General features: G+C 45.8%; 3 protein-coding genes across 7 annotated transcripts in view; all 3 read right to left on the bottom strand.

Moving 5' to 3' along the window:
• LOC131896005 (protocadherin gamma-C5) overlaps positions 1–27,732 on the bottom strand; it is a 161,485-nt gene that overhangs the window by 96,323 nt on the left and 37,430 nt on the right. Inside the window, exon 1 of one of the 5 annotated variants that reach the window (XM_059246574.1) lies at positions 16,986–19,544. The exons of 2 other annotated variants lie outside the window; for them this stretch is intronic. In XM_059246574.1, coding sequence (XP_059102557.1) covers positions 16,986–19,391 — 2,406 coding nt within the window. In that variant the 5' untranslated portion in view covers positions 19,392–19,544. Of the gene's footprint in view, positions 1–5,694; positions 8,392–10,874; positions 13,537–16,985; positions 19,545–27,732 lie in introns of those variants that run through there. 2 more of the 5 variants (XM_059246570.1, XM_059246572.1) reach the window with 2 other exon arrangements.
• LOC131896013 (protocadherin gamma-A10-like) lies at positions 383–3,639 on the bottom strand. Its single transcript, XM_059246581.1, has one exon. It carries the CDS (start codon positions 3,210–3,212, stop codon positions 768–770), a length of 2,445 nt encoding a protein of 814 aa, XP_059102564.1. The 5' UTR covers positions 3,213–3,639; the 3' UTR covers positions 383–767.
• Positions 22,113–24,792, bottom strand: LOC131896014 (protocadherin gamma-A8-like). Its single transcript, XM_059246582.1, has one exon. The coding sequence runs from the start codon at positions 24,677–24,679 to the stop codon at positions 22,238–22,240; it is 2,442 nt and encodes an 813-aa protein (XP_059102565.1). The 5' UTR covers positions 24,680–24,792; the 3' UTR covers positions 22,113–22,237.

Genomic DNA, 27,732 nt, shown 5'->3' with positions numbered 1-27,732 from the left:
CAATCCATATTTACATGTTAGCCTTAATTACTTGCATGTTTAATTTTGAAGGAAAAAAAAAAAGGACAAAGAGAATCCAAAATCTCAATTTAACCATATAAATTTTTAGAATCCTCATTGGGCAAGGAAAGTCAAATAAAAAGCCTGTATCTCTCATATAGTAAGAGGTTACATAATTATATGCAAAAGGAAAGCCATATGGGTATGATTTTGCTTATAAAGATTCTAAGCACATAGTTATGAATTGTTGATTGAATACCAATGAATAACTTAAAATCTCTAAGGAGTATATAAGGTATTGTTTGAAAAATATAACTGCAAAGACATACTGACTTTGTCCTTAAAGAACTGCAGTGAACAGCCTTGGACGTGGCTTGTGTATCTGGTGGGGCTAGTGCATTTGTTTCTGACGTTACCTAATTTTGACACACTTGCCTTCAAAAGAGCTGTCTAAAGCGGTAGGGTTGCAGCACGTGGCCTGTAAGGAGGACACATAAATCAACAGACACTTCCGTAGGAAGTTCCCTGTTAGGAACCGCCAACGTTGTATTCAGCAACACAAGGTTCTGCATGGCTATTCATAACAACCTTATGGCAATCTGGGTGATTTTCATGACAGTTTCCAAACAGTCTTAACCACCAGATTCTACTCTTTAATGTTTTAGCGAGGCAGGTGTCGCAGGAACTGAGTGAAGTGGGTTTAAAGTAGAGATCTAATATTTCCACCACCCGGATTCAAGCCTAAATGTAAATCTGACCATAATTGTTTAAAGAAAATGTAAATCAGCACTCACTGGCACCAGAGGGGCATCTTCTACAGGGCACTTGGAATCATCTAACAGAGACAAAGGATCTTTTTTCTCGCAGCTCTCCTGGCTGATGAGCGTGTCTGCGTAGTTGGGCTGCGGGAAGATCAGGTGACTCTTGCGCGAATCAGCAGTTAGGGAAACCTCGTGGGAATAGGTCTGCAAGAAAGCGCGCACCCCGTCCACGCCCACATACTGAGAGGCAGGCAGGCCACCCAATCCATCTCTGGAAGACTGAAGCGCGTGAGACTTGTGCCAGCGCCGAAGTTTGAGAGCCAACAACACAATGACAAAGGCGAGAAAAACACAGGAGACCGCTGCCACTGCCACGACTAGGTAGAGGGTGAGGCTTGAGGGTTCAGAGGCCTGCGGTGGCTCCAGGTTGCCCAAGTCCGCCAGAACATCAGGGATGCTGTCGGCTACTGCAACAGTCAAAGTGACCGTGGCGGAGAGAGGGGGCTGGCCGTGGTCCTGCACAGACACCACCAGACTCTGCTTGAGCGCATCTCTGTCCAGCAGGGCCCGCGCGGTGCGCACCTCGCCCGTGTGCAGCCCCACGGAGAAGAGCCCTGGTTCGCTGGCCTTGAGCAGACGGTAGGACAGCCAGGCGTTCTGTCCCGAGTCTCTGTCCACCGCCACCACCTTCGTCACCAGATAGCCCAACTCCGCTGATCGGGGAGCCAGCTCTACCCCAGTGGAGCCATCGGTGGGTGGAGTGGGGTACAAGATTTCCGGGGAGTTGTCGTTCTGATCCAGCACGAACAGGGTCAATGACACATTACTGCTGAGGGGAGGCTTCCCGCTGTCACTGGCAGTCACCTGCACCCGCAGTTCACGGAACTGCTCATAGTCAAAGGACCAGAGCGCATACAGGATGCCAGTGTCTGAGTTGATGGATATGTAGGAAGAAAGTGGAGCCCCCTCAATGGTGTCTTCAGCCAGAGAGTAAAGGATCTGGGCGTTCTCTTTGCTATCGGGATCCAGGGCGGTCACTGAGAAGATGGAGGCGCCCCTGGGGTTGTTCTCTGGGATATAGGTAAAGTAGGAGGCCTGAGAGAAGGTGGGTGGGTTGTCGTTGATGTCCGCCACTTGCAGAGTGAAGTGGGCTTTGGTTGACAAAGGCGGGTTTCCCCCATCCGCGGCTGTTACTGTGATGTTGTAAGAGGACACCTGTTCCCTGTCGAGGGCTCTTTCTGTCACTAGTCTATAGTAACTGTCAATGGACTTTTCTAATTTAAATGGCAGATTCCCTGAGAGGGAACAGGTTACCTCTCCATTCTGCCCAGAGTCTAAATCATGCACGTTCAAAAGCGCTATGACCGTTCCCACAGGCGAGTCTTCAGCCACTGGACTAAAGAGAGAGGTGATGGTCACCTCCGGGCTGTTGTCATTTACATCTTCTACTGTAATCAACACCTTCGCAGTTGCAAGATAGGCCCCTCCATCTTCAGCTTGGATTTCTATTTTATAGAAACTCATTTCTTCGTAATCTAGATTTTCAGATATTTTTATTTCCCCAGTACTTTTGTCTAGTTGGAATTTCAACAGTTGTGTGTCCTGTAATTTTCGGAAGGAGTATGTCACTTCTCCATTGGCGCCTTCGTCTTTGTCGGTGGCAGTCACTTTTAGCAACGGAGTGCCCACAGGCAAGTTCTCTGGAATATTCACTCGGTATTCAGGCGAGGTGAAGATTGGAGCATTGTCATTTGCATCAAAGACAGTCACAGTGATGAGGACAGTGCCTGATCTGGAAGGGTTACCACCGTCAGAGGCCACGAGGACCAGGTGGTGAATGGCCTCTTCCTCACGATCTAGGGCGTGCTCCAGCACGAGCTCCGGGTACTTGACGCCATTAGCAGCGCTCTGAAAACCTAGGGAGAAGTGCTTATTGGGGCTGAGCTGGTAGCTCTGCAGAGAGTTCACGCCCACATCCGGATCAATAGCTTCCGGGAGAGGAAAACGCATCCCTGATGCGACATTTTCATTAATTTTCACATCTAGAGTTTCTGCTTGGAATTTTGGCGCATTGTCATTGACATCCGTTACCTCTATCTCTATCCCGAAAAGTTTCACCCTGTCTTCCACAAGGATGTTAAAGCTGAGGAGACAGGGCGCGCTCTGGGCGCACAGCTCCTCCCGGTCTATCCTGCCTGCAGTGACCAAGCTGCCGCCTCGCGGGTTCAGAGAGAAAAGCTGCGACCTACCTCTGGAGACGATGCGGACCCCGCGCTCCGCCAGCTCGCGGGGCTCCAGCCCCAGGTCCTTGGAGATGTTGCCCACAAAAGAGCCTTTCTCTAGTTCTTCAGGAACGGAGTAGCGGATCTGCCGAGCTGCGGACTCCCAGGGCATCCACAGGAAAAGGAGGACCAGTTTGGTGCGCTCTAAGAGATTCCTTTGTGCGGCCATTGTCTCCTGACCACGGAATTTTCTCAAAGCTCTCTCCGATCAGACCGGGCGCGCTGTGTGTTTTACCCGGTTCTTCTTTCTGTGTTATCAGGAGTCTCAGATGGAGCACCTTCAATTCCTGGGTGATTTTCGTTGCAGCCCAGGAGCCGGTTTGCGGGAACTGAGAGGCTTTAAGCCTTTGGACCCTGAGAATCCCGACCGAGCTCTGGCGGCGTTTTGCTCTTCGTAGGTGAATAGCGGCGCTCAGAGTCTGAAGAAGTTACTGCACCCACTATAGAATCTCAGCAAATACATCTGTTGAGTTGTTTTATTTTATATTGATCTTTGATTTCTCTGTTCATTCTTTTTAAAGGGTGTGAGATTGAAATCAGGGCTTCATACACGCTAGACAAGTTCTCCACCACTGAGCTATATCCGAGCCCTTCTCAACTCGTAGGTTACTGGGGAGTGTAATAAGTTAAATTGATAATATTTACAACTTATTTCCAACAGGAACATACTTACTCAAAACATAAATAATGTTTATTTTTGTGTTGAAAAAAATCTCACAACTTTTATATTCATTCACATGAAGACAATTATACTCCTTTTGATAAAATTCACTTTGAAAGATTTCTATTTTCTTTAATTTGATTATGTTGTTTAGTTTATAATCCTGTAATAGGCTGACAAGATAGATATCTATTATTACTTAATGATTTTTTAAAATGTACTTTTTCTTACATAGGATTGTTATTGAAAATTTAATTAGGCTATTTAGAAATGAACTCATCAAATAATTAGAAAGTAAAAGGAGCAAATTGTATGGTTGCCTACCAAAGTGTGCTGTAATGGGAAGACAAAGATGTTACAAGCATTTCAGGCACCAGAAACAAAATCAAAGATGCAGTGATGTGATTTTTTTCCACTGTAGAGAATCAAAGGATGTGAGGCAAATACTCTACACTTGAGGTAAATGCCTAACCCTGAGGTAGAGTTGTGAATAAGTTTTTATGCCAAGTATCTTTTTTTCAAAAGATTTATTTATTTTGTGTATCAGTTCTCTATCTGCATGTACACCTTTATGTCAGAAGAGGGCACCAGATCTCATTACAGATGGTTGTGAGCCACCATGTGGTTGCTGGGAATTGAACTCAGGAGCTCCTGGGGGAGCGGCCAGTGCTCTTAACCACTGAGCCATCTCTCCAGCCCTATACCAAGTATCTTATTGTATCAGAGCATTAATACCAATATTAATATTGTCTTCTTGTAGGCAGCTTATCTGGTAGTGTGAAGAAGGTGGACTACGAATTTGGAGTTTTGCCTGCCACCCACACCCAGAAGGAGTCACAGGTTTACTTCTTTTACAGAGGAAACAGGGTGTTTAAAAGTGTTTCAGTCAGTGTGGCATTCTTCAAATATTTTGTTACAGTTCTGAGAGGCAGGTCTTATCCCCTGATCATTGGAATTCTAGGTAGGTAATGGCCAGACCCAACTGTAAATTTTGTCTTTTTTTTCAAAGATCTTAAATCACAAACAGATTGAAAGCAAAAAGGCAAAAGCATCTCACGGTGTTCTTGGAAATCATTCCTTTCCATGTAGAGGAAGAGATTGAGAAAATGTGCAAAAGCAGTTCTAAGAAAAGGGAGGAGAATAATAAAGCTGGAAGAACTAATGTAGAGGATAAAATCCCTCTCGGGCAGTTACACTAACTTTTGGGGACCACAAAACCTTGAGAATGTGAACAAAACTTCAAGTCTCCCCCCAAGAGAAGCATCTGCCACTGAACAGAAGTTGGAAGATCTGTTAGCTGATGTCTCAATCACCTCTCAAGGGTAGAGTAAAAAAAAAAAGTGAAAAATAAATGGAGACACCCAAATGCAGCAGAAATGATTTACAATGAATATTTTCCTGGAAAGGAGCACCGTTCTGATAGTTCAGCACGCTTTAAACATTTTAGACACTAAAACATATAAATTAGATGCATACATTCATTTAAGTAGCAAGTTTGGGTAGGATACTCATTTATTTGGTTAGACGCCAAGACTATTATATTTATTATATGTGTGAGTGTTTGGCCCTCGTATATGAATGCGCACCACGTGCATGCCTGGAGTGCAAGGAAGTCAGAAGACGGTGTCAGATTCTCTCTGCCCTGGAACTACAGTGGTGGATGGTTGTGAGCCACTGGGGGTGCTGGGAACCGAATGCCTGTCCCCTGCAAGAACAACAGAGCTCTTCACCCTTGAGCCATCTCTCCAGCCCCAAGACTTTTACTGCTTTTGTTTGCCAACCGGAGCCTTACAAGATAGCTCCAATTTGTTAACTTTTGTTTCACTGAAGGGTAGATCAACTTATGAACAAAAAGTCGTCATTTCACCATTGAGAAGACGCGGTAGCAGTTAGCTACCAATTTTTCAAATATGAACCTGGATACGAAAATGAAGTTACTGTGGCTGAAATAAGAGAAACTAGGATTATTAAAGAATAAAACGAAACTTACCGGTGTTAGAGTCTCGGGATGTGTAGTCAAATCATCCCCAATGTGAAGAGGAATTAAAGCCCCAGGAGAACTACCGCAAACTACTTCTTCAGCAGAAGGCAAAGGTGCGCTGCATTTCAGGAAATTTAACTCCGCCTTTCCCGTATGCCCAATGCACAGATTGTAGGAATAAGGCAGAGTCCCCTCGCTATAGTTGAGAGAAACCCCTGGCCTAGTCTTAGAACAAAGACCAGATTGAAAGCAGCCCCAGACAGAGGGGCTGGAGGAGTGTCGCAGTCGAAGCGCGATGGCTAGAATCACAGCCAGGAGGAAAAGCACAGAAATCAAGGCCAAGGCCACCACCAAGTAGAACTGCAGCTCAGCTTGAGGGTCAGGGAGTAGTGGGTGGTCACTGAGGTCTGGCAGGGCCTCCTGCAGGCTGTCAGCGAACACTAACAGCAGCGTGGCAGTGGCCGAGAGCGGCGGCTGTCCACCGTCGCGAACACCAACCAACAGGCGCTGCCGCGCGGCGTCCTTTTCGCCCAAGGCACGCGCTGTGCGCACCTCGCCAGTGCGCAGCCCCAGGCTGAAGAGCCCGGGATCGCTGGCCTGCAGCACGTGGTATGACAGCCAGGCGTTGTGTCCCGAGTCTGCGTCCACCGCCACCACCTTAGTGACCAGGTATCCGGGTTCGGCGGCGCGCGGTACCATGTCGAAAAGCGCGGAACCGTCGGGCTCGAGCGCCGGGTACAGCACGCGCGGTGCGTTGTCGTTGCGGTCGCCCACCAGCACGCGCATGCTCACGTTGGCGCTGAGCGCGGGCGAGCCCTGGTCGCGCGCCTGCAGAGTCAGCTGGAAGGAGCGCAGCTGCTCGTGGTCGAAGGCGCGCTGAGCGAACACCACTCCGCTCTGCGCGTTCACGGTCACGTAGGACCACAGCGATTTAGGTTCCAGGTCGCTGGCTATGATGGAGTAGGAGATGTGACCATTGGACCCCAAATCCGGGTCAGAGGCGCTGACTTGGGCGATGGAGGCTCCAGGTGGGTTGTTCTCCGCCACGTGGACTATGTAAGAAGACTTCTGGAAAGCCGGGGCGTTATCATTTACGTCGGTGATGTGCAGAGTGATGGTTGTACTGGAAGAAAGGGGTGGCTTGCCCCCGTCCGTGGCAGTGATGGTGACATTGTACTGTGGGTTCTGCTCTCGGTCTATGGCTCCATTTGTTACTAACTTGTAGTAGTTGCTAGAAGCAGCATGGATCTTGAAAGGCAGGTCTTTGCCTATGTCACACGTCACTTCTCCGTTTCCTCCGACATCCCGATCTCGCGTTTTGAAGAGGGCCACCACCACTCCCGGAGGAGAATTCTCCAAGATACGTTCAGAAAGAGAGGTGATGATTATTTCTGGGCTGTTGTCGTTTTCATCTAGGACTTCTATGATGATTTTACACTGTGTAGAGAGACCACCTCCATCCTTCGCTTCCACTTCCATGGTGTATCTTTCTACCTCCTCAAAATCCAATGCCTGGTTGTTCTTAATCACGCCTGTTTTCTCATCTAGAGAGAACACGTGTCTTGTGCTCTGGGCAGTGCTCTGAAAGTGGTAACTTATCTCAGCGTTGAGGCCCTCATCCTCATCAGTGGCTGTCACTTGCAACACGGAGGACCCTGGGGGCAGATTTTCACTAACACTGATCCTATATTCTTCTTTGCTGAACACTGGAGGATTGTCATTGTTGTCCTTTATAGATATTTCTATTTGAGTGGTAGCACTGCGAGGCGGGTCCCCTCCATCCAAGGCAGTCAGTATCAAGCGATGAGACCTCTGTTCTTCCCTGTCTAGGAGTTTCTCTAGAGACAGCTCCGGGCTTTTGCCGCCATCAGGATTAACTCTAACCATTAATGAGAAATAAGGGTTGGAGCTTAGCTGGTAATCTTTAATTGAGTTCAAATTTATGTCGGGGTCAGTGGCAGGCTGAAGGTGTATTCGTGTACCAACCGACACAGATTCTAGAATTTCTAAACGCGTCTCTTTCTTCTCGAATTGAGGAGCGTGATCATTAATGTCCTCAATCTCCACAACGACATGAAAAATATTCAAGGGGTTTTCCACCACAGCTTCCAACTGCAACTCACACTTTCTTCTCTCTTTGCATATCTGCTCGCGGTCTATGCGGTCCTTCACCAGTAAATCCCCGCTCTCCGCGTCCACACTGAAGTGCAGCTTCTCAGCGCTAACCCGCAGCTTCCTTGCAGATACTTCCAGGACACTGAGCCCCAGGTCCTTGGCGAGGTTCCCCACCACAGAGCCGCGGTCCAGCTCCTCCGGGATGGAGTAGCGGACCGGCTGGCCCAGCGCGGGACAGAACAAAGGCAGCAGCAGGGTAAACAGTACCTGCGGGCGGCCGGGGCGCTGCCTCTGCGCGCAGCTCCCTCCCATTGCTGGCTCGGGTTCTCTCTAGGTCTTCGGATCTTCACAGTAGGATAGAGTGCGGTCTTCCGAGGCGGAGGTGCATCTGGCCCCGTACGGCCGGACCCCAGTTTGGGGCTGGAAATCGGTGTCTTAGTCTCTGTGAGCGAGAGTTCCCTTTGGAGTGTATTCGTTTCTGCGCAGGAAATTCCAGCCTAGAGACTGAGGGATCCCGGGCGTTGGAGCTTGCTCTGCACTGGCCGACAGCGGCGCCCAGAGGCTCTGAGTGGAATTGCAATCTATTTTGTTTAGAAATCCTTTTCCAAAATGTATTTATTGCTCTGAACATGCAGCTATGAAATAGCCTCGAAATTTAATCTTACTACGGGATTACAGTGGATACTTACATGTTTAACCGCTTTAAAGACAATTATATATAATTTGAAACGTATACCACACTACAGAATATTATGTATTATGTTGTGAATCTTCACGTACAGATCAGACCAACCAACTTCAACAGTGATGAACATAAGGCCCATTTTTGTGTAGTGTGTATTGAACTTTCTGGATATTCAGGATAAACTTGGAAGATATGTAGTGTACTTTAACAGTTCCTTTTTAAAAGGAGACAAAATTACCAGTTATTTCATTTTCCAGCCTACTTAAGTTCTACAACCTGTTATCTACATACATAGTTTAAGAGCATTGGAATTGACCATTTCCCACGGTCTTCTCAGTCGGCAATCCAGTTACCTATGTTGTGGTTTTTTAGCTAAGGGACAGGTGGGTGTGAAACCATGTGTCTCCAACCACAAGGTGAAGAGTTCAAGATTAGCCTGGGAGAAATAACGGGACCCTGAATCAAAAAGTCAACGAAACCAAACCAAGACAAAACAAAATTATCCTCACCTGTGCTCCTGTAAACCACCCCAATAAAAAACACACAAAAGGCGTGAACTAGTGTTCACGGGGGCTAGTTGGGAAGAGGAAGTAGGGTGGAGGTAAGGGGTGGCAATGGGAGAGTGAGTGTGATTGAAACACGTCACACACATGTATGAAAATGTCATGATTAATACATGCTAATAAACACTAAAAAGAGAAGTGAAGTTTTGTGTAGACTGTTATCTACTTACCATGTCATAGATACATGCATCATGAGTATCTATGCTATGTTTTCCCCAAATTAACATGCATTTTATACTCATGGATTTAAATATAAATATGACTCCTCAGAAGAGAAATTTGAAAAATCCCCATACTGCATGAGTAGAAAATAAGATTCTCAAAGAACTCTCATTTCCTTCTATTAGCATACAGAAGAGAGTGGTTTCTTTTATTTTGTTTTTAAGGTGATGCAGATTGAACCTGGAGCTGTGCACAACTCTAGCCCTGAACCACACCTGTAGTATTAAAAAAAATGCTTGAAGAAATTAAAAAGTCTATATATCATATTAGATATCCATTATACATCATAATACCAATGTCTAGATATATTAAACTCCTTATTATATACAAATCCCTCTATGTCTGTAGAAACACCAGCAGTCAGCAACCTATCTATGCAACACAAGTTTACAATAGAAAAAGAACTTAGACAGTGTCTCTACGAAGACCTGGCTGTCCTGGAACTCACTCTGTAGACCAGGCTGGCCTTAAACACACAGAGATCTGCCTGCCTCTGCTTCCCAAATGCTGGGATTAAAGGCATGCACCAGGCTTAGAATAGACAATTGAAAGTTTTGTTTCTTTCCCTTTCTTTTTGCAGACACAGATTAAACTGAGTGTCTCACACAGGATAGGCAACTCCTAAAACAATGAGCAATGCTCCAGAGTTACGTTCAAGTGTTCTCCTGCATGCAATCTGTTACTTGAACGCTGGCGTTATGTTTAAAAACCAAGCAATACATTATTTTTCCTAATAGCTAAAATCCAGGAAAATCTTTTCAGAATCTCCTGCAGCATGTCCTGAGACCAGTTTCTCACTTACATCCTTGCTACTCCCTGAGATTGGAGAATCGAGCCGGAGCCAAAATTTTAATTCCCCGTATTTGACAAATTTTTAATTCCCCATATTAGCAACTTCTCTTAGGCAAGCATACACTTGAAAGAAGAGTGTCAAGCTGTTTTTCACGACTTGATACTATAGCATTAGGAAACACAAGCCTTTAATGCTATTACCATAAAGGATGCTAGAATTTTCATCATTAAAAGAAGAAAAGGCAAAAAGGGCTTTGCTGGGTTTTGGAAATGATAGCTGAAGCTTGACTCACCCTCAAAAAAGATCTTTAAGCACAAATACTTTCTACAAACTTACAGTCTGAAAAACAGTTCATTGAGGTATTTTCCTGTCATAGAAATAGAAATGGGGGGCAGAGACTGTGGGTTTTCAGCTGTTTCTCTGAGAAAGGGGTACTTATTAGTTCACCCTTACAAAAGTGTCGCACTAGAAACTGTGTTAAGACCAGGAGCTACAATGAGGGGCATTAGGAATAATGTTCAATTAATGTCAGGAAGAGAACTCCAGCTGAAGAGAGAGTAGAGAGCCACTGTGACCAACCAAGGAGCTCTATCCAAACAGCCCCATCCATGCAGGATAATAAGAACTGCCCCCATTGACAAGAGTTTCGTGATAAGAAAGTGAAATCATATCAGCGATGTCTGACCAACAAACTGAAAGCCTAGACTCAGTGAAAACTTGAGTGGTTACAAATACTTAACTATCAACTTATGCAACATGAAAGCTGAGAGGTAATTATCATAAACAATAAATGGGAAAACCCAAAACTCACAGGAACCAAAGGAGTGTCATCAATAGGAAACTTGGACTCAACTGAACCACACAACGGCTCACTTCTCCCACAGCTCTCCTGGCTGATGAGTGTGTCTGCATAGTTGGGCTGGGGGAAGATCAGGTGACTCTTCCCAGAGTCAGGTGTGAGGGAAAACTCTTGAGAATAGGTCTGTAGGAAAGCTTGAACCCCTTGTACACCCACAATATGTGATGGTGGCACCCCAGTCAATCCACCCGTTGTAGCCTGCAGCAGATGCGAAGCATGCCAGCGCCTTAGCCTAAGGGCCAGCAGCACAAGCACAAAGACTAGGAAGACACAGGAGACCACAGCAACTGCTACTACCAGGTAGAGCGTGATATCAGAATCAGGGTCCACAGGAGTGTTGATACTGCCCAAGTCAGCCAGGATGTCGGGGATGCTGTCTGCCACAGCCACTGTCAGAGTGATGGTAGCAGAAAGAGGGGGCTGACCATGATCCTGAACAGCTACCACGAGGCTTTGCTTCAGTGCATCTCTGTCTAGCAGGGTCCGAGCTGTGCGTACTTCGCCTGAGCGGAGCCCCACTGTGAAAAGTCCAGGCTCACTAGCCTTGATCAGACGGTAGGACAACCAAGCATTCTGCCCAGAGTCTTTGTCCACTGCCACTACTTTGGTCACTAGATACCCGGCCTCTGCTGAGCGGGGAGCCAGCTCCACCCCGGTGGAGCCGTCAGTTGGGAGGGAGGGGTACAGGATCTTGGGAGCGTTGTCGTTCTGATCCAATAGAAACACAGTCAAGGACACATTGCTGCTGAGTGGTGGATGGCCGCTGTCACTTGCCGTCACCTGCATCTGCAGATTTCGAAACTGCTCATAGTCAAAGGATTGCAGAGCGTAGAGCACACCAGTGTCAGAGTTAATGGAGACATAGGAGGAGAGTGGTGCTCCCTGGATGGTGTTCTCCACCAAAGCGTAAGTAATCTTAGCGTTCTCCTTGTCATCGGGGTCGTGGGCGGTAACTGAGAAGATGGAGGTGCCTCGGGGGTTGTTTTCAGGGAGGTAGACTGAGTAGGAGGCTTGAGAGAAGGCAGGTGGATTGTCATTGATGTCAGCTACACACAGGGTGATGTGAATCTCTGTGGACATGGATGGGGTTCCTCTGTCTGTTGCGGTCACTGTGATGTTGTACTCGGAAGCTTTTTCTCGATCAAGAGTCTGGGCTGTCGACAACCTATAGTAATCATCTACCGAGTTTTCTAATTTAAAAGAGGGGTTCTCCGGGATGGAACAGACAACTTGACCATTCTTCCCTGAGTCTTGGTCATGTGCATTGAAAAGAGCGATTACCGTCCCTGGAGGCGCATCTTCCCTCACCGGGCTAAACAGAGATGTAATGGTCACTTCCGGCCGATTGTCGTTTACATCTTCTACCATAATTACCACTTTGGTGCGCCCTTTCAACCCCCCACCATCTTCGGCCTGAATCTCCATTTCATACAGTGAACATTCTTCATAGTCCAGAGTTTTCGCTACTGTCAATTCTCCGGTGTTTTCATGAAGATGGAATAACAAGGACTGTTTGTCATTAATTTTCCGGAACTTATATGTCACCTTTCCATTGGCACCCTCATCCAGGTCGCTAGCTCTCACTATGAGCAGCAGGGTGCCCGGGGCCACGTTCTCAAGGACTTTTACGCGGTAAACCGGTTGGTCAAAAACAGGGGCATTGTCGTTTGTATCCAACACTGTGACCTGGATGAGAGCTGTGCTGGAGCGGCGCGGGTCGCCGCCATCTGAGGCGGTGAGGACCAGGTGGTGAATGGGCTCTTCCTCTCGGTCCAGGGTGCGCTCCAGCACCAGCTCTGGGTTTATAGTTCCGTCATCTCCGGTTTGCAGGTGGAGAGAGAAGTGTTGGTTGGGGCTGAGCTGGTAACTCTGGAGGGAGTTCACGCCCACATCTGGATCAACAGCTTCTGGGAGTGGATACCGTGCTCCAGGGGCAGCGATTTCGCTGATTTTTACTACCAAATTTTCGGCCTCAAATTTCGGCGCATTGTCGTTGATATCAAGCACCTCTACTTCCACCCCATAAAGTTTCACTCTGTCTTCAACCAGGACTTTAAAGCTTAGGAGACAGGGCGTGCTCTGGGCGCACAGCTCCTCCCGGTCTATCCTGCCTGCGGTGACCAAGCTGCCGCTTCGCGGGCTCAGAGAGAAAAGCTGGGTCTTACCTTTGGAGATGATGCGGACTCCGGGCTCCGCGAGCTCACGGGGCTCCAGTCCCAGGTCCTTAGAGATATTTCCCACTACATAGCCCTTTTCTGTCTCTTCCGGCACTGAATAGCGGATCTGCCTGGCGCTGGCCTCCCACAGCATCCCCAGCAGCGCGCACAGGAGGGCGAGTCTTCCGCAGGGCGGGCGTCTGGCCCCGGCAGCCATTGCTGCTTTTGCTACGGAATTTTCTCAGAATTCCCTTTGTGCCCACGTACTCCCTAGGCTCTTCTTTTCTTCCTACAACTGTCCGATGATACTCATTCCTCAGGAGAAAGTCAGAGCGCTCCAAGTTAAAAGGTTGATTGTTGCTATAGTCCGGGAGCCAGTTCGTAGGATACGCAGGGCTTTGTGTAGTTGCTGACGTGAAAATCCGGATGGAGCGCGGAGTTTTCCTTTCAGTTGGTGAACAGCGGCGCTCAGAGTCCTAAATCGTTACTACACCATCCCAAATATTACATCCCTTCCTTCCCTCTGTTCCTTTCTCAACCCCCTCTGCCTCCCCACTCCCTTCCCCTCCTCCCCATCTTTCTTTCTTCGATTTTCTTCTTTATTTCATTCTTCCTCCACCCCTCCTTTTGTTCTTTAGAGAAAGTTTACTACAGAAATGGAGTCGATTAGGCTGATCTTGATCAAGCAATTCTCCTGCCTCAGCCTCCGGAGTACTTGGTTCTACTCGTGTGCCCCCATGAAATATTTGATTATCGATGATTGATAAAGAAAATAGTACTCGCTTCTTATTGTGATTTAAGATTTTCTAAGCATTTCTTGCATTTATACTTCAAAAGCAATGACCATTGTGGATGTCTGAGTTGTAAATGAAGTGGGATAATATTTCTGCATTAATTCCCCAAACATTTTGGCTTAACATTAACCTAATTCATTTAAATTTTGGTTTGTACACACTCTATAAATTGTTTTAATTTTATTTTTATGGTGTTTTGTTTTGCACATGTCTTTACAACTTTTAGAGGTAATTTTGATATGAAAGTTATACAACATTCATATTCCCTTTATACTTGTATGATACACATGTTCATTTCATAATTATATGGGTTCCAGTTTTTTCTGGCAGGACCTCCTTATGTAGCCCTGGCTGTCCTGGACCCGCTATATAGACTAGATTGGCCTCACATTCACAAAGATCCTCCTGTCTCTGCCTCCAGTGTGCTGGCACTGAAGGCGAGCGCCACCAAGCATGGCTCATAATTACACTGAATGAGTGTACAGATGGATTATCCATTTTGAAGACATAATATTTATTCATTTAATGATAAAATTAATAGTTAAAAAAACTTTTGTGTTATATAAATAATTTTACTTGGACAATATTTATACATTTTCTTACCTTACCTATTAATGTTAAAATCTTAACAAGACAAAGGTGTGTGTGTGTGTGTGTGTGCTTTTAAAGACTAGGTCTCACTGTGTAGCCCTTGGCTGTCCTGGAACTCACTCTGTAGACCAGGCTGGCCTCAGACTCACAGAGATCTGCCTGCCTCTGCCTCCTGAGTGTTGGGACACAAGATATACTGTCACTAGGGCCAGAGAGGATTGAGGTTTTAAATTTCACATTCATGTAACTATTTAAACTTTCCCACTAGTTCACAAAGGATTTAGCTTTTGATGTGAATACAGGATGCATGTTCAGGTATTGGGAAAATAAAAATTAACATTTGGAAATAAAGCAAGTTTCAATTTCAATCCTTCATCAAGTGTGTATGTGTGTGTGTGTGTGTGTGTGTGTGTGTGTGTGTGTGTGGTGCTGGAGATGGAATCTAGAACCTCAGCATGCTAGGTAAGTGTTCTACCACTGAGCTGAGCTATATCCCCAACCCTCATACAGTTTCAAGGGCTGAGAAGTGGCCCAGTAGAAAAGAACTTGCCTAGATGTGTGAGGCCATGAGCTCAATCCCCAGGACAAAAAGAAAAGAAGGGAAGCAAGCAATTGTTCAATTTTAAAGTGGTCATACACTTCTTCTTCTAAAGGTCATTTAAACTTAAGTAATAATTTAGGGAAAAGAACACAAAATACAGAATGAATATTTACCACTGAGAAGTAAATGGTAAGTGGTGTTATGTAAAGAAGAAATATGTTTTTAAGGATGCCATTTATTAAATTATGACTGCCAGAGGAAACTAAGCAAAAACATACTAAGTATGAAATGGCAGTTTTGTATTCATACCTAATAGCAGCTTTTGCCTTTAAGAGGCAATAACTCAGAACTCACTACAAGGATGGTGGGAAAACCTCTGTGGCTTCAAATTATAAGATGAACTCAGTGTTTTCCCCTCGCCCTTCCCTTCTCAAAGATTATATGTCAAGAACCAGGCAGGTGGTGGTGGTGCACACCTTTAATCCCAGCCCTCAGGGGGCAGTGGCCAGCAGGGTGTACAGAGTGAGTTCCAGAACAGCCAAGACTACACAGAGAAACCTTGTTTCAAAAAACAAAAACCCAAAACCAAACTAAAACAAGACAAAAAAAAAAAAAAAAAAAAAAAAAAGAATCAGAGGAAGGGACTAAAGAGATGGCTCAGCAGTTAAGAGTACTGGCTGCTCTCCCAGAGGACCCAGGTTCAATTTCCAGCACCCACATGGTGGCTCACATCAGTCTATAACTCCAGTTTGAGGGATCCATTACTTTCCATTTTCTGGCCTCTAAGGGTACCAGGCATACAAGTGATGTCCAGATGTACATGTAGATAAAACACTCAAGCACATAAAATAAAAATAGAATAAGATACATAAAAAGAGAGAACCAGAACAAAAGAAATGGGAGTGTTAGTGTCTTCAATTCTTTTCTTTCTCTCATCTTCCCCTTCTATTGTGGGCATCAAACTGAGGGCCTAGAGCATCCCATAAGTAGTGCTCCACCACTGCATCCCAGCCCCAATCTTTCCTTTCTGTAGGATGTCACAGTTCCCCCAAACTCATAGAACACAGTGAGATGAGTCTGAAGAATTCAGCAACTCTCTTTCATTCCACAAACACACACAGTAGTTTTTGTGTCTTTTTAGGGGAGTCAGAAAGCCATGACTGTTAGGTGGGTCTAGGAAGCTAACCACAGGAATGAACGCAAAGAAAGTGAACCATTAGTGAAATCAGTGAAGGGAGATACCAATGAGTAGTTTCATGCTTAAAGGATGAAGTAATTTTTTTTTTTGTTGTTTTGTTTTTTGAGACAGAGTTTCTCTGTGTAACAGAGCCCTGGCTGTCCAGGACTCCCTCTGTAGACCAGGCTGGCTTCGAACAGATTCACCTGCCTCTGTCTCCTGAATGCAGGGATTAAAGGCGTGTGCCACCATCACCTGGCAAATTATTTTGTATTCTAAATTTAATGCTTGTCTATGTATAATAAAATTAGAAAGAATGGTGGCTCAGACTTGTAATCCAGCCTCCAGGAGACTGAGGCAGGAGAATCTCTGGTTCTAGGCTGGCCTCTGCCACACAGTATAGTAACTTTCAGGCCGGCCTGGATACATTGTGAGTAATGAATCATGGCCATCCTCTAAGTTACCTAGCAAGACTCGGTCTCAAAAAAGTGAAAATCAACAGGTAAATTTCAACCACTTAGAAAACATTGTCCACTTATTTTGCTGTGAAGCCAACAGCACACCCTCTCGGTACTACGTGGCTATTTCACTACACTGTAAACCTGTAACGTTTTGAATTTCTTTCTGGAACTTATTTTATAGCATAATTCACCTCACTTCACTGATGAAAGGAAATAGAACTTTCTGAACCATTTTGATTTTTTTGAGGAGGATTCACAAGACCAGAAAACGTGCTGTATTGCTATGTAAATTAATAGTTGTATAGTTCAAGAAGAGACAAACAAGGGTTGGAATGGAACTCACCGGTGTTAGAGGTTCCGGGTGGGAAGTCGGCTCACCGGAATCACAAAATGGAAACAAGGCCCCAGATGACTCCGGGCAAAGAAGGCCTTGTCCTGAACTCAATGGCTCACTACATTTTAGGAAATTATACTCTGTCTTTCCGCCATGTGCACCGTACAGATTATAGGAATACGGCAAAGTACCGTCGCTGTAGTTGGGAGGAACCACAGGTCTAGACTCAGAACAAAGCCCAGGCTGAAAGCAGCCCCAGGCAGAGGGGCTGGAGGAGTGTCGCAGTCGAAGCGCGATGGCTAGAATCACAGCCAGGAGGAAAAGCACAGAAATCAAGGCCAAGGCCACCACCAAGTAGAACTGCAGCTCAGCTTGAGGGTCAGGGAGTAGTGGGTGGTCACTGAGGTCTGGCAGGGCCTCCTGCAGGCTGTCAGCGAACACTAACAGCAGCGTGGCAGTGGCCGAGAGCGGTGGCTGTCCTCCGTCGCGAACACCAACCATCAGGCGCTGCCGCGCGGCGTCCTTTTCGCCCAAGGCACGCGCTGTGCGCACCTCGCCAGTGCGCAGCCCCAGGCTGAAGAGCCCGGGATCGCTGGCCTGCAGCACGTGGTATGACAGCCAGGCGTTGTGTCCCGAGTCTGCATCCACAGCCACCACCTTAGTGACCAGGTATCCGGGTTCGGCAGCGCGCGGTACCATGTCGAAGAGCGCGGAACCGTCGGGCTCGAGCGCCGGGTACAGCACGCGCGGTGCGTTGTCGTTGCGGTCGCCCACCAGCACGCGCATGCTCACGTTGGCGCTGAGCGCGGGCGAGCCCTGGTCTCGCGCCTGCAGAGTCAGCTGGAAGGAGCGCAGCTGCTCGTGGTCGAAGGCGCGCTGAGCGAACACCACTCCGCTTTGTGCGTTCACAGTCACATAGGACCACAGCGATTTAGGTTCCAGGTCGCTGGCTATGATGGAGTAGGAGATGTGACCATTGGACCCCAAATCCGGGTCAGAGGCGCTGACTTGGGCGATGGAGGCTCCAGGTGGGTTGTTCTCGGCTACAAACACCAAGTAGGAGGCCTGGTGGAAAAGCGGAGTGTTGTCATTGACGTCACCAATGTGTAAGGTGACTTTTATGCTGGAGGAGAGGGGTGGCTTGCCTCTGTCAGTGGCAGTGATGGTGACATTGTATTCTGGGGTCAGCTCTCGGTCTAAGGGTCTATCTGTTACTAGTTTATATGAGTTTTTGGAAGAAGGGATAATTTTAAAGGGTACTTCACCGTCTAGTCGACAATTAACCTCCCCGTTTTCCCCAGAATCTCTGTCTTGTATTTTGATCAAAGCAATTAGTGTTCCTGGCGCTGCGTTTTCTAGAATCATTTCGAGTAGAGAGCGGACTGTTACTTCTGGGCTGTTGTCATTTTCATCTTGTATGTTAATTTCAACTGTACATTGTGCAACCAGGCCTCCACCATCCCGCGCTTCCACTATTATAGAATATTCTCTGATTTCTTCAAAATCCAGTGTCCTCTGTGTTGTAATTTCTCCACTCTTTGAATTGAGACTAAACACTTGCCCATCTCTGTAGAAGGAATAAGAAATCTCTGAATTCACGCCCTCATCCTTGTCGGTAGCTGTCACCTGAAGCACAGTTGTGCCTGGTGGCACGTTTTCCGGAAGGCGGACTCTGTACACTTCCTGGTTGAACACCGGAGGATTATCGTTCGCATCAGTCACTTGAATCCGAAGTTCAGTGGTGCCACTTAGGGGAGGATTCCCGCCGTCTAAGGCAGTCAGGACTAATCGGTAGTAATTCTGTTGCTCGCGGTCTAAAGTTTTCTCCAACACCAATTCCGGGTATTTACGACCATCTTGTTTTTCTTTATTCACTAGTGAGAAACTAGGGCTAAGAGAGAGTTTATAATTCTGTAGCGAGTTTAAAGCAATATCTGCATCTTCTGCTACCTCTAGTAGGTATCGGGTGCCTGGTTGTGCAGACTCACTTATTTGCAGCTCTGAGGAAGTGTGCGTGAATTTTGGTATGTGGTCATTAATGTCCTCAAGCTCCACGCTCACGTCATAAAAGTTCAATGGATATTCAGCAACAGCCTCAAATTCCAGAACGCATACCGGCTTCTTCCCACAAATCTGCTCCCTGTCCAGCCTGCTGCTCACTAGCAACTCCCCGCTGGTTGCGCTCACACTAAAGTAAGGCTTCTCAGAACTGATACGCAGCTTTCGCGTCGGTAGCTCCTGCACACTGAAGCCCAGGTCCTTGGCGAGGTTCCCCACTACCGAGCCGGTGGGCATTTCCTCGGGGATCTTGTAGCGGATTTGCTCAGAGAGCGCGGGGCAGAACAAAGACAGCAGGAAGGGAAGGAGCATTAGCCGCCTCTGCACCCGGCGCCTCTGGGCAGCGCCCTCCCGCATCCTTCTGGTTTCCCTTTGCTTGCTCACCAGCCTGGAGACGCCGGGTTACGAAGAAGCTCCGTGCTGCGGATATTCCGCGCTCCAAATGGACTTTGATGACAATTCTAGTCTACGAAACGACTCTTCTTTTGCTTGGGAGAAGCGGTGTAAAGGACAAGGCGGAGAAAGGGCGCCTCGGAAAGCGCTCTGCGGCTGCGCAAGACATGGAGCTCCAAGCTCTCCAATCTGGCCAACAGCGGCGCCCAGAGTCCACAGTAGGAAACTGCAGCCTCTGCTGTTTGGAGTTTTTCCCCCCAGCTAATAACAGAACAATTGTGCCTAACTAAATAAGTCATATTTTAATACTCTCATATTGAACAACAGATCTTAAACCTCTTTCATATATCTTTTTATCCTTTCAAGATTGTTGGAAATGCCACACTGTTTTTATGCAAACCTACATATATTGGTCCATTCTTTGTGCATTCACTGTGCTTTTACCTAAAGCAAAGTGTTACCCTTTTGAGTGAGAATTTAATAACTAATGTGGCATTAGTCTTGCCATCGGAGCCTATTGACTATTTTCACAAATTTGTTTCTTTGTTGGCTGTGTTGTATTGAAACTACTTTTACTCTTCTTTTATTTATTTCTGTAATTCTTCCATATTTCTAAGTAATCAATGCTGTTTCATAATGTCATAATGTTTGGAAACATCAGTATTGTTGCAAATTATTTTTTTGTGGTTGGGCAGATCTGTCCCGTTCCTCAGATGTCCTTTCTTCCTGGTAATGCCAAGATTCTCTTTATTCATTCTTTAGGAGATACTCATTTGAGAAGACTGTCTCAGTGATGTAGCCCAAATATAGTACAGCCTGCTAATCCCTCCTTTTCTTATTTCCAAATTATGTAGTTTCTGTCCTACTCTTTATATTACATTAATTCATTCTAAAAAAATTACTGGGGAAATGCTTAGCTATTTGCAATACAGACATTATTTCTTTACCCATGCACTATACTATTATAATGTAGTGAGTTTGGAAACTGGAGAAATTGAGCTCATAGTGAGCCCATTACATAAAGTTACTGAATATAATGACATTTGATTGAACTTTATACTCAATTAATTAGTTTAGTTTTAGAAGTGATGGAAATCAAACCAGGGCCCCACACGTACTAGGCAAGAGACAAACAAACCCCTAACAAAATGACCAAGTGCCAATGACTTAGTTGTCTTCTCAAATGATTGTGCACCCAGATGTTACAGAAAGTAGGACGTTAATTTCTACTCCAGTGTATATGCAACATGGGGTGGAACACTGCCCAGACCATGGGAAAATATCCTTCTCCACAATCACAAAAGTCTTACCTTGTCTTCCACTTTTGACTGGTGATAAACTAGGAGTTAGCTTTATTCAAATGCCACAAGAAGGAATACAGATAATGTGTATAATTCCATCAATTTTTTTTTCTGGAATTGGTTAACTTATTTGGAATTCGTTTGTCATTCTTGAGCTCTCACCATTTCAGATGGATGTTCCGTCTAAAATGCTCACGTAAGTCTACTGAAATGGATTCCTCAGTATTTTACGAAAGCTTCATTCTCTCTTCCTTCCCTCCTTCCTTTTTTATCTGTTCTTTTTGTTTTTTTGAGACAAGGTTTCTCTGTGTAACAGTCCTGGCTGTCCTGGAACTCGCTTTGTAGATCAGCCTGGATTCGAACTCATTGAGATCCACCTGCCTCTGCCTCCTGAGTGCTGGGATAAAAGACATGTACCGCCGCCGTCACCGCCACCGCCACCACCACCACCAACGCCACCGCCACCACCACCACCACCCAGCTGAAGGTTTAGGTTTAGATTTTGTTGCTTTTCTTTTGGAGGGAAGACTAATTACTAGTTGAGGATTTAGATTCCATATTTCCATTGGTATAGACCTGGAGAAGGTCTATATACACACACTCAACATTCATGCACTGGTTTCACTTCCTACCAAGTTCCATATTTTAAAATGTGCTTGTGGTTTGAGGTATAGTAAGCAGTAGCAAAGTCTGGTGAATGCTGATTAGAGAAGCTGGCCTCAAAAGATGTTTAAAGCCGAGAAACCTTGCAGTGCCTACTTGTAGACTAATATTGTGACATATTTGATGATTACTAAGGTAATTACTGAGGATTTGGAAATCTCAATTACTTTTCTGTAGTGCTAACAGAATATACATGTGCACAAGTAGAAAACGTATTGTGTGTGGTAGATAATTAGTTCTTAACTGAATGAGTGATGAAAATAATGGGATGTTTTAAAGGTTGAACAATGTCTTGTCTAAGTTTTTGTTTTTGTTGTTGTTGTTGTTTTGTTTTTTTTGAGACAGGGTTTCTCTGTGTAGCTTTGGTGCCTGTCCTGGAACTCGCTTTGTAGACCAGGCTGTCCTCGAACTCACAGAGATCTGCCTGCCTCTGCCTCCCGAGTGCTGGGATTAGAGGCATGCACCACTGGCCTTGTCTAAGCTTTTTGAAAGGGCCTTTTGTGGTGTGTTTTGAGACAGAGTGTCACATAGCATAAGCTAGCCTTGAACTTAATAAAGCACCAGAGGATGACCTTGAACTTGTGATCCTTCTGCCGTCACCCCACCCCCATGTGCTAGGATTACAAGCATGTGCTACCCTGCTCAGTTTATGTGGTGGTGAGGATCAAACTCAGGATCTGTGCGAGCTAAAAAAGCACTCTGACAACTAACTTACATCCCCAGGCCTTGTCCAACCCCCTTGAAAACAAGCTTTTCAACACCTATGACTTTTAAGTGTTTGGTTTTACATTACCATCATTTAAATGCACACAAAGCTTTTGGCATATCTCAAAATTCCTCTGAGAATCAGAGAACCGAACTTACCAGAGCACAAGCATCTTCATCCTTACTCTCATGAAAATCTATGGATGTTAATAAAGAATCATTTTTCTCACTGCTTTCTTGGTTAATGAGCATGTCTGCGTAGTTGGGCTGAGGAAAGATAATGTGGCTTGTCCGGGAGCCTGAAGTGAGGGAGACCTCATGAGAATAGGTTTGCAGAAAAGCCTGTACCCCGTCAATGCCCACAAAATGCGAGGGGGGTGCAGGGGCCAATCCACCTCTGGAGCCCTGGAACTGGCGAGACTTCTGCCAGCACTGAAGTCTGAGCGCCAGGAGGACAATGACAAAGACAAGGAAGACACAGGAGACCACAGCCACTGCCACCACCAGGTGGAGCGTGAGATCAGAATCCTCTGGGACCCCAGGGGTCCTAATGCTGCTCAAGTCAGCCAACACTTCAGGGATGCTGTTAGCCACCGCCACAGTGAGAGTCACAGTGGCAGAGAGAGGGGGCTGGCCGTGGTCCTGCACTGCCATCACCAGGTTCTGTTTGAGCGCATCTCTGTCCAGCAGGGCCCGCGCGGTGCGCACCTCACCCGTGTGCAGCCCCACGGAGAAGAGCCCAGGTTCGCTGGCCTTGAGCAGGCGGTAGGACAGCCAGGCGTTCTGTCCCGAGTCTCTGTCCACCGCCACCACCTTGGTCACCAGGTATCCAGGCTCCGCAGAGCGGGGCGCCAACTCAACACCAGTGGAGCCATCTGTGGGGAGGCCAGGGTATAGAATCTCAGGTGCATTGTCATTCTGGTCCAACACAAACAGGCTTAGCGACACATTGCTGCTGAGTGGAGGGTGCCCACTGTCACTGGCAATAACCAATAACTGCAAGTCTTGGATCTTCTCAAAGTCAAAAGACTGCAGTGCGTACAGGACGCCAGTGTCTGAGTTGATGGAGATGTAGGAGGACAGAGGCGCTCCCTGTACGGTGTCCTCAGACACAGAGTAAGTGACCTGGGCATTTTCCTGGCTGTCGGGGTCATGTGCAGTCAACGAGAAGATGGAAGCCCCTCTCAGGTTGTTCTCTGGGATGTAGGCTGTGTAGGAGGTGTGAGGAAAGCGAGGAGCGTTGTCATTGGTGTCCGCCACAATCAGGGCAATGTACGTTTCAGTAGACAGAGGTGGAGCTCCTAGGTCTGAAGCTATCACTGTGATATTGTAGATCGAGACTTTTTCTCGGTCCAAATATTTCCCTGTCACCAATCTGTAATAGTTGTCTATTGACTTTTCTAACTTAAAAGGTAAGTTCTCATGTGTGGAACAGACGACTTGGCCGTTCTTTCCAGAGTCTCGGTCATGCACGTTCAGGAAGGCAATCACTGTACCAGGAAGAGAATTTTCCAACACTGGGTTAAACAAGGATGTAATGGTCACTTCCGGCCGATTGTCGTTTACATCTTCTACCATAATTACCACTTTGCTCCTCCCCAGAAGCGCCCCCACATCTTCAGCCTGAATCTCCATTTCATATAGTGAACATTCTTCATAGTCCAGAGTTCTCGCTACTGTCAATTCTCCGGTGTTTTCATGAAGATGGAATAACAAGGACTGTTTGTCATTAATTTTCCGGAACTTATATGTCACTTTCCCATTGGCACCCTCATCCGGGTCGCTAGCTCTCACTGTGAGCAGCAGGGTGCCCGGGGCCACGTTCTCAAGGACTTTCACGCGGTAAACCGGTTGGTCAAAAACAGGGGCATTATCGTTTGTATCCAACACTGTGACCTGGATGAGCGCTGTGCTGGAGCGGCGCGGGTCGCCGCCATCTGAGGCGGTGAGGACCAGGTGGTGAATGGGCTCTTCCTCTCGGTCCAGGGTGCGCTCCAGCACCAGCTCTGGGTTTATAGTTCCATCATCTCCGGTTTGCAGGTGGAGAGAGAAGTGTTGGTTGGGGCTGAGCTGGTAACTCTGGAGGGAGTTCACGCCCACATCTGGATCAACAGCTTCTGGGAGTGGATACCGTGCTCCAGGGGCAGCGATTTCATTAATTTTCACTTCCAGATCTTCAACATGGAACTTCGGATTATTATCGTTAATATCAACTATTTCGATTTCTACCCCAAAGAGTTTTCCTTTGTCCTCAACTAGAATGTTAATATTTACAAGACAGGGCATGCTCTGGGCGCAGAGCTCCTCCCGGTCTATCCTGCCTGCGGTGACCAAGCTGCCGCTCCGCGGGTTCAGGGAGAAAAGCTGCGACCTACCTCTGGAGACGATGCGGACCCCGCCCTCCGCCAGCTCGCGCGATTCCAGTCCTAGGTCCTTGGAGATGTTACCCACGACCGTGCCTTTGTCTGTCTCTTCTGGCACCGAGTAGCGAATCTGTCCTAGCCCGATCTGGCACAGCGTCCCCATCAGCGTACACAACAGGACCAGCCCGCCGCGCCGGTGTTGATTCTTGGAAGCGGCCATTGTTCATTCGCGAAAGAACCCCTGCAGTCTTCACAGGGCATAGGCGGCTGGCTTACCTTTCTTTGGTTGTGGTGATGGAAACAGTAATCTTACGGAAAGCTGGAGAGCCACAGATCTAGGGACGGAATTTCACCGCAGTCCCGCAGTTGGACTCTGGAATCTGCCAGTCTGATTTTGTCAGCGCTGAGAATTCGATGGCTTTTTGGGTGCATTGCTCTCCCAGCAGGTGAACAGCGGCGCTTAGAGTCCTAAATTGTTACTGCACTTAAATGCAGTTATTTAAGCCTTACAAGTTAGGTGCTTTTCATTACTTTAAGTTTAAATTTGTTCCTAAATACATATTTTAGAAGAAGGTGCAAGTGTGTGTGCGATAAAGTGTGGTTATATTAATTATTAGATCTGTAGGTTAGCATTACATCAAATGACTGATTATATTACATCAAAAGAACCTTCACTTCTAAAAGCAAACAGGGCAGTTTTAATTCCCATTGTTTTCTAGCTTTGTGTGAATGTTTTCAATGTATATGACTTAACTAAGAACTCTGTTTTTAGAGTAAAATAGACCCATTAGAGATGATTATTTGGAGATTGTTTTTTATCTGGTTTAAACTAACCATCGTAGTAGATTTCCATAGAGTTGGTGCTTTTACCATTCCTTTCTAAATGCTATTTTAATTACACACTGATAAATTTTCAGATGAATATTGTGAAATTTTAACAGGACAAACACTTTTACAATTCAAAAAATTTAAAACAGAGATTATTCTGACTTGTTATTTTATTTAAATCACTGATTTCTTCCTAGTTGAAAGATACTTGAAAGGAACAGATAAAGACAACAATTAAAAATAAAACTCTATCCCTCCCTTTTTTTGGGGGGGATAGTTTTTTTGAGACAGGGTCTAACTATGTAGCTCTGGCTGTCCTGGAACTCACTCTGTAGAACAGACAGAGCTCCACCTGCCTCTGTCTCCTGGTGCTGGGATTAAAAGTGTGTACCACCAAGCCTGGCAATAATAACATTTTAAACCAGATGACTGTTTAAGGGAGAAACACACACACACACACACACACACACACACACACACACACACACACACGGTTATCTCCACTGCTATAACTTTCATCCAAAGAACAACAAAAAGTGAGGAACATATAATTATCACAAGAAGCCAAACAGTAAACGCCACTACAAAAACGCTTTCCATCAATAGTTTGAAGTGGTCAGTAACTGAAGCAGGTGCTATGGACTGCCCAGCAAGAGTGACCCGATGATGACCTTTTGTATACATTATTATTTTTTATATACACATCAGATTGGCAAGTTTGTCAACTTCAAGACTATTTCTCTCCTAGCAGTAGTCTAATTTGTAGAAGACCTCTACATATCTTGGTTTAGGAGCACGATGAAAAGACAGTGAATTTTCAGTGAGAGTCCACCCAGACGGCTCAGCAGACAGAAGCGCTTGCCTCCCAAGCCTTGTGACATGCGTTCTATCCTTGGAAGCCGAATAAGAGGTGGAAGGAAAGAGTGAAATCTACAAAGTTGTCACCTGACCTGCACATCTACCCCCACATGATGTACAAACAGACAATACTAGTCATTTTTAAAATTATATGTTGGAGCGTGTCAGGGAGGAACAAAGGGAAAGCATTGTTCATCTCTTCTTCAATGGGGGAGCCCACTGAATGAGTGTCAGTACAAAGGAACCTCAAAAACCTATGCTTCAAGCAGTAACAGTCTGCTTTTGACCTTCTAGGTTTTGGGTTGTTTGTTTAGAAAGGGTCTTATATAGCCAGGCTTGCTTTGCCTCTATTTCCCAAATGCTGGCATTATACACATGTATTATCAAACCTTTTGATCTTCTGATGAATACTGAGCCTTCTGCTAAATAACTGACCACAAATAATATATTGCACAAAATTACAAGGGACCATGCACATAAAGCTAAGTTTAAGAGATCTTATTTTGGGAGTCTTTGGCAGGAAAGAAATTAATCACAGGAAACAAAACAACAGATTATAGAAACTGTAGCAGCTACATCAGTAGAAAATATCCATTTTTTTTTCCTTAAGGATTATTTCAGTGACTTTTTTTTTTGAGTATGGTATTTTGTTTGCATGTATGTCTTTGTACCACTTTCATGTCTGGTATCCTTGGAGACCAGAAGAGGGCATCATATCTCCATGTAACTGGAGTTACAGACAGTTGTGAGCCACCATGTGGGTTCTGGGATTTGAACCCATGTCCTCTGAAAGAGCAGCCAATGTTCTTAACTGCTGAGCCTCAATGACCTTTTTGCTGTGGAATAATCTTTCTGTACACTGTGAATATGTGTTACTCTCATTGGTTAATAAAGGCAGGTAGCCAGGCAGGAAGTATAGGTGGGACAGCCAAACTGAGAATGCTGGGAGGAAGAAGGGTGGAGTCAGAGGAGTTGGTAGCCGATGCAGAGGGAGCAGGAGATGAACATGTCATACTAATAAAGGTACCACCACATGACAGAAAAGAAATAAGGAATATGGGTTAATTTAAAATGTAAGAGCTAATTAGTAATAAGCCTCAGCTATTGACAGAGCATTTACAATTAATATAAGCCTCAGAGTGGTTATTTGGGAATAGGCTGCTGTGGGATTCTGTATGATGTGAATATGCGTTGCTCTCATTGGTTGATAAATACAACTGTTTTGACCTACAGTTAGGCAGAAAAAGGCAGGGCAGAAAAGCCAAACTGAGATATAGGAAGAAGGAAAGGCAGAGTCAAGAGAGATGCCAGCCAGCTGCTGAGGAAGCAAGACATATAGAAAATGAGGTAATAAGCCATGAACCACATGGCAAAGCATAGAAAAGAAATATGGGTTAATTTAAATGTAAGAGCTAACTAGTATTAAGCCTGAGCCATCAGCCAAACATTTATAATTAACATATACTTCTGTGTGTTTATTTGGGACCAGGCAATCAGGACAGAAAGGCTCCACCTCCAGTTACAACAGGCAGTTGGGACAAGAAACTTCCAATTGTAACTTTTTTGTTTGTTTTGGTTTTGGTTTTT

The sequence above is a fragment of the Peromyscus eremicus genome, chromosome 19 (assembly GCF_949786415.1).
Source record: "Peromyscus eremicus chromosome 19, PerEre_H2_v1, whole genome shotgun sequence".
Taxonomy (NCBI): Eukaryota; Metazoa; Chordata; class Mammalia; order Rodentia; family Cricetidae; genus Peromyscus; species Peromyscus eremicus.
This window is presented reverse-complemented; position numbering and strand designations above follow the sequence as displayed.

What these genes read in the sequence shown, in the direction of transcription:
- LOC131896014 (XM_059246582.1), bottom strand. Translation starts at nt 24,679, where the DNA reads ATGGCCGCTTCCAAGAATCAACACCGGCGCGGCGGGCTGGTCCTGTTG.
- LOC131896013 (XM_059246581.1), bottom strand. Translation starts at nt 3,212, where the DNA reads ATGGCCGCACAAAGGAATCTCTTAGAGCGCACCAAACTGGTCCTCCTT.